Source organism: Trachemys scripta, chromosome 7 (assembly GCF_013100865.1).
Source record: "Trachemys scripta elegans isolate TJP31775 chromosome 7, CAS_Tse_1.0, whole genome shotgun sequence".
NCBI lineage: Eukaryota > Metazoa > Chordata > Testudines > Emydidae > Trachemys > Trachemys scripta.
This window is the reverse complement of record NC_048304.1, coordinates 82,676,670-82,682,669: the sequence shown is the minus strand read 5'-3', so window position 1 is coordinate 82,682,669 and position 6,000 is coordinate 82,676,670. Positions and strand designations below refer to the sequence as shown.

Here is a 6,000-nt window from a genome sequence, read left to right as displayed (position 1 = left end):
ACTAACAGAAGTATTGGGAGCATAAGCTTTCGTGGGTAAGAACCTCACTTCTTCAGATGTCTTGCATCTGAAGAAGTGAGGTTCTTACCCACGAAAGCTTATGCTCCCAATACTTCTGTTAGTCTCAAAGGTGCCACAAGATATATCAAGAACATAAGGAAAATATCAGTAGACTTGACCTTGGAAAATGCTCAAAGGGGAAAGCAGAGACCTGGTAATTATAAACCAGGGAGTTTGAGGTATGATGGAGGAATCCCGGAAAAGGAAAAACAAAATTGTCTAAAGAGGTTTGCAAATGGATAGTGCACGTGGCAAACACTATGGTGATCTAAAGAGGTCATAAAATATTAGTTAGATATCCTAATAAAGCAATTAAGTACGAATTCTGAGCCAAGAGTATGTTGATTAAAATACTACACATGTAAACAAAGTGTAATTACAGATGTCTGAACATGATGCTTGTCATTTAAATAAAACCAATACAATATTTAACAAGTTATCAAAATGTGGTATCTGAAATACCAAGGTATTTCTATACACCAAGAGGAATAGCTACAGTACCTATGAGAGTGACTAGCATAGACAATCATGTAAGTTCCATGAACTGCTTATGTATTAATATGCAAGACATAATATTCTGAACATGTAATGTGTTAACACGTCTCATCATATCAATACGCAAGATATTCATGAGTACAGAAAAAACACCCAATTGGCCTTACAGCCTCAGGAAAAGTTCCCTTTGAGAGAGAGAGACAGAGAGCGAGCGCGCGCGCGTGCCTGAGTGTTTCTTTTAGAATTTATAAAGCAGTCATACTGCAGTGATAAATGTGGTATCAATACCTACACAGTTTTTCGAAGTATGGACCAAGGATTAAACTTCACTTGAAATTAGTCTGTGTTTTTACACTAGTACCTTAATATTTAGAATTTCAGGCTATAGATGCTAACATGAAAATAAGGATTCAGTTGTATAGATGCTAACATGAAAATAAGGATTCAGTTGTAGTAGTAAGTTATATTATTCAAATTCTGCTATATTAAGTAATCTTTTCCACTGCAACAGAAATACAGAGTCTAAGAACTATTGCATTTAAAAGTACTTATTCAAATATTTGGTTTGAAAAGTTGGTATTTCTCAGTACAACATCCATACTCTGAACTCACTAAAATTGCATTTCATTATGCTGTACTAGATACAAAGGAAACAAATTACCTCAAAAGAATGCTCTTTGTTATCCTCCAACCTGTAATCCAGAAGAACACTAAGAGACATAATACTACAATCAAATTTTCCACTTTTTGCTGCCCAGTTAGGATGTACAATGATTGCTGGTTCATCAGGCAAGATGTATCGTCTCTCTCGTCGTTGACGCTCCATTTCTTCCTGACGTTTCCTTTCTTCTTCCTAAAAAATAAAAACATTTTAGAGATTAAATTTCTATATATTAGCTTTACATGCTCACTGCTTTTCACAGAATGGATAGAAGGTTTCAGTGCTGGGAAATTTATTAACAGAGATTGTGGGCCAGTGGCTCCTAGAGAAAATAGGGATGCTATCCAGCGTCATCCTCTGCTGTAGAAATCCTGTTAGCCAAGGCAACATTCCATAGGGTATGTGGGAGTACCAGATCCTCTGTAAGGAGCAACATACAAACCCTTACTAGCACACGGTGCTAACTGCAGTGTACTTGCTTGATAGCTGGAACGGGACCAAATTATGTCTCTTAGGAGGTATGATATGCAAGCTGGCAAGTTAGCAGACATTCCCGGGGCTCTTTTGAGCCCTTAAATTTCTTATATGAGAAGAGTAAAAGCTCCCTACACCACCTTCCCCCAGTGCATATAAGCAGCACAGATTTACCTTTAGATGTTAAGTGGTTGATTTTCATTTGGTTTTGTTTTTTTTAAGCAGGGTATCATGTTATATGCAATATCTCTAGATACAACTGCTACAGACTAAACAAAGATAAATAAAAATACCATTTTTTTAATGTGATTGCAGTAAATTTCATCTTGCAACAAAAAGCACAGATTTTAGCTTTTTAACTGCTAAGCCAAGAACATAAAAGTTTTGCTGTTTAAAAATACTCAAGCACAGTCTCTGCTTGCTTTTAAAAACAGCACATTATTCAATGTTCCAAGAAACTATGTGATTGCTATATGAAGTTATTCATATTCAAGTTTGATTAACTTGGTTGTTAATATACTGTTTTCTGATTCAACCTAAAGGAAGGAAAAATACCAAACTCATCTCTGGGGAAACTGTCACTCAGCGCAGCATCAGTGGCCAGAGACATGTAACAAATATTCCTCGAAGCAGAAGGAACCAGCAAGGTTTTCAGGGCTGGCACTAAGGAAAAAGGAGTCACCTTCCAAACTGAGGGACAAGTCGCTCACAGCACAAAGGTCTCCAACACCAAAGTACTCCCTGGAATTATGGTGCCTCATTGTTTTTTGGGAGTCAGCATTGGGTCTTGGGGGTAGAGACGATTCTTCAATGCTACACCATCTTTTCCAGAGCTGTAGTAAGAGGAACTGAGGCCTCTACCTAAGGAGGACTCAAATGAACCATCAGAGATGGGCCTATGGAAGACATACCACTGACCAATTCCCTTCTCAGAGCAGGCTTTTCAGTAACAATGATGCCTGTGGCAGTGAGAGTTTCAGTTTTGGGCACTGGGGCAAGTCTTTGGCATCAAAGTAACAGGCAACTAGTTTTCTGGTGCTAACAGTTGCACTTTGGCATCTTTAAAGTGTCTGGTGACAACGACATTCCACTTGGTCCTTTGCTTAAAGCATGATTTCAAATGCTTATGAAAAGGACAGACTTAAGCATTCAGCACTTAAGATCTACTTCAGTAGGAAGAGCTGAAACCAAGGTCTTTCTTACATGTTTTTTATTATTTGGCACCCATCCCTGAATTACCTTTGGCACCATGGCATAGAAGCAGGGCACAAGGAATAATGCACCAGGGAACTGCCTTCTGCCAGACATCAGTCATCGAGTTTTGTTGTTGGAATGGCCATCCCAGAGGAGCAGGAATGCTCACTCCTGGAAGCCAGATTTTTTTATTCAGATCAACTAGAGACACTCTGTGCAGCACCACGGGGAACAGAAAAAAACCTGAACGAAACTACATTGTGAATATGGAAACTACCACTATATTATATGATGAAAATTAAAAACTACTATGATTTAGCCAAAACTTAAAATTTAATTTTCAAGCCATAAGTCTGCAACTAACGATGGAAAGGAACCGAGGTAGTTGTGGTCCTGTAGCTTTTCATAGGATTAATTCTGAACGTTTTTCAAAATGGTTCACTGAAACTTGTAGCACCAGAAGTGCATAGCTCATAAGAGGAAAAATGTGCAAAGCCAATATACTTGAACTCCCTGAGCCTCTTAATGTTAAAAAAAGTTAAAATCTTACAAAGTAATTTATTCTTCCTGTTCCCCTCATTTTTTTTTAAATGGTCTGAATAATTTAACTCAGGCATATCTATTTTCAGTGAGTTTATATTTCTGAGTTGGGTTCACTGAGGTGAAAAGTTCAAACGACTTAGCTTAGACAAAGGTTTCATTACAAATCAGCAGTTCAAGTTAGAGCAAAAAAGCCTTTCCCGGTCCAGACTCTCAATCTGGCTAGTGGAGAACTATAAAATCTTGATTTAACTATTTCCCTCTACTGCATTGCATAACATTTTAAAATTAAACCAAGTACATCTCAATACCAACCTCTTTGTCATCTTCAGATTTCCTATCCTCCTCCTCCTCATCCTCTTTTTCAGATTTCTCTAACTCCTTCTGTTCTTCTTTTTGTTCTTCTACTTTCAGTTGCTTTGTCAGTCGGGCTATCAGTTGGGATTTTAGTCCTTTAGAGCTAAGAGTACGACTTTCTAATTCCTTGCGAAGGTCATTTACCTAGTAAACAGAAGTTGTGTAAGTGGTACTGATGGGTGCCATAGCAATATACATAATCAATAATGCTGAAGTCAGAAATGCAAACATTACCTACAGTCTATTAGCTAATGAAATCCTTTTTCATCAACATTGGAACAAACTAAATATAAAAATATATTAATAGCAAAACACATTTTCTTGGTTTCTCTTTTCATCCTCCTGAAGCCCCTCCCTTTTCTAGAAGGTATTTTGGTAGCGGTAAGCAAGAAGTTGGAGATTTCATTTATTTATTTTTCACTATTATGTCTACTGTGGAGGGAGTTTTGTCTTATGATGTCTACTGGATTATAGTTCTGTATATTGTTGAGCATCATATTTAATATGAGAGTTAAATTATGTAAGGGTCCAGAGGAAGTTGTAAGCATTACTTTTTACGTTTGTATACATCAAAATATGTTATATAAATAAAATATTTCCATAGGAAACATGAATGAAGAACTTTGTCTTCCTAAATTAACCTTCTTCTAAACACTGGAGAAGGAAATCTCACTTGAGTATAAGTATATAGGCCAGATTACTGTAGACTCTTCACTTTCAGTTAAATAAAATAAATCTAACTGATTTCTTTAAATTGTACACAGTTTGAAGACTTTCAATGAAATAGTTACGGCTCCTTTATTGTAATCATAACAGACACTAACACACAACTTATATATTCAGATATCATTAAAAGAGTTTTTTACCTATAAAATTAGGAAAGAAGATAAAACAGAAGCATTGTTTAACTTCAAAAAAACTGCACTAGTTTTAAAAGTTTGAGCAAAGAAATGTATCACAACTTTGGCTCTTGATATCAATAATGTTCTTAAAAATAAAAATATACTGTATAATTGAAGAAACCTAAAATATTCAACAGTTACCTTCATTGTTTTTGGATCCAGTTTAGACCAGTGGGTAGGAGTAGAGATCTCTTTAGCTTCCCCATCATCCTTTTCCTCTTCATCCTGGCAAATAAAATTAAGAAATCATCATTCAGAAAGTTTAAGAGTAATTAATTTATTTTTTAAAATTCTGTTGCTGATCTGTGGCAAGGTCACAAATGTTTCAGACAGTCTTCTCCTAAAGTTATTGTTTAGACAAGTCCACATACACACATTCTACCACTTCATAACTGATCACAGTGCCACTCATCAGCCAATAAAAGCCAGATCTGTGAAACGCAAAAGGGTGATACACCACAAATAATGTCAGGGATACACAGACACTGCTGGTCTCCGCTAACCATACAGTGTGTGATCTTGCCCCAATTTTCAAACATCCATAGTCACTCTTGATTTAGTCAGACCTTTCAATATCCCAAGATGCTGATCAGCCACGTGGCCTGAAATTCAAGTGTTTCAGACTAATTCTTGTCCAATTTCAAATACCATAATTAGAACTGGCCACCAGAGAAAATTTAGAAATTTTAGAAAATGGCAAAATATTTAAGACTACTATTAGTACTGAATCTCACTCAACAACTGGTTCCAGATTCCAGCAACTAGTTGAAGATAAAAACAATGTTCTGCGCATCAAAAGCACAATTTACTTCCATTTGTGGTATCAGCACACACATTAAAAGTTAGTATACTAGCTGAAATAAAAAACATTCACTATACTGCTGAAAGCTGGTTTACCAGTCATTGTTACCAGTTATGTTCCTCTTATGTATGTTTGTTGTGTAGTATGTGGTGTGCATTTTGTGCCTGTGTTCCTGTGCCTGTGAGAAGCAGAAATAGAAAAAGGGATTAGCGTTCAGTGCCTGTTCTCCATCAGCCTCCTTGCGTTCACCCTGAAGCTTCTCGACCAGCTGCTGCTTGTATCCTCGGGAGAGGGTTTCCCACTCTGAGCGGGTGGGAAGGCAATGCCAAACATCCGGGAAAAATAAAACCACTGTCTCCACATGAGCTGGAACTGTACGCCCCTTGTGGGTCTCCTCAGGGCGATGGTAGCGAATCTCTGCAAAACGGTACCTGTTGCAAGGGAAGAAGCATGTTGGAAAAAAAATTCTACAATACATTTTAAAGAGCCTAGTTCACTTGTAGCACATCAAGTAA

At 37.1% G+C, this 6,000-nt stretch overlaps 1 protein-coding gene across 1 annotated transcript in view; it reads right to left on the bottom strand.

Moving 5' to 3' along the window:
* The window catches only part of CCAR1 (cell division cycle and apoptosis regulator 1), a gene marked incomplete in the record, with an annotated part of 43,758 nt that overhangs the window by 11,318 nt on the left and 26,440 nt on the right, over positions 1–6,000 (bottom strand). Inside the window, 4 exon segments of the mRNA XM_034776274.1 lie at positions 1,217–1,408; positions 3,740–3,925; positions 4,825–4,908; positions 5,706–5,916. Of these exon segments, the coding sequence (XP_034632165.1) occupies positions 1,217–1,408; positions 3,740–3,925; positions 4,825–4,908; positions 5,706–5,916 (673 nt within the window).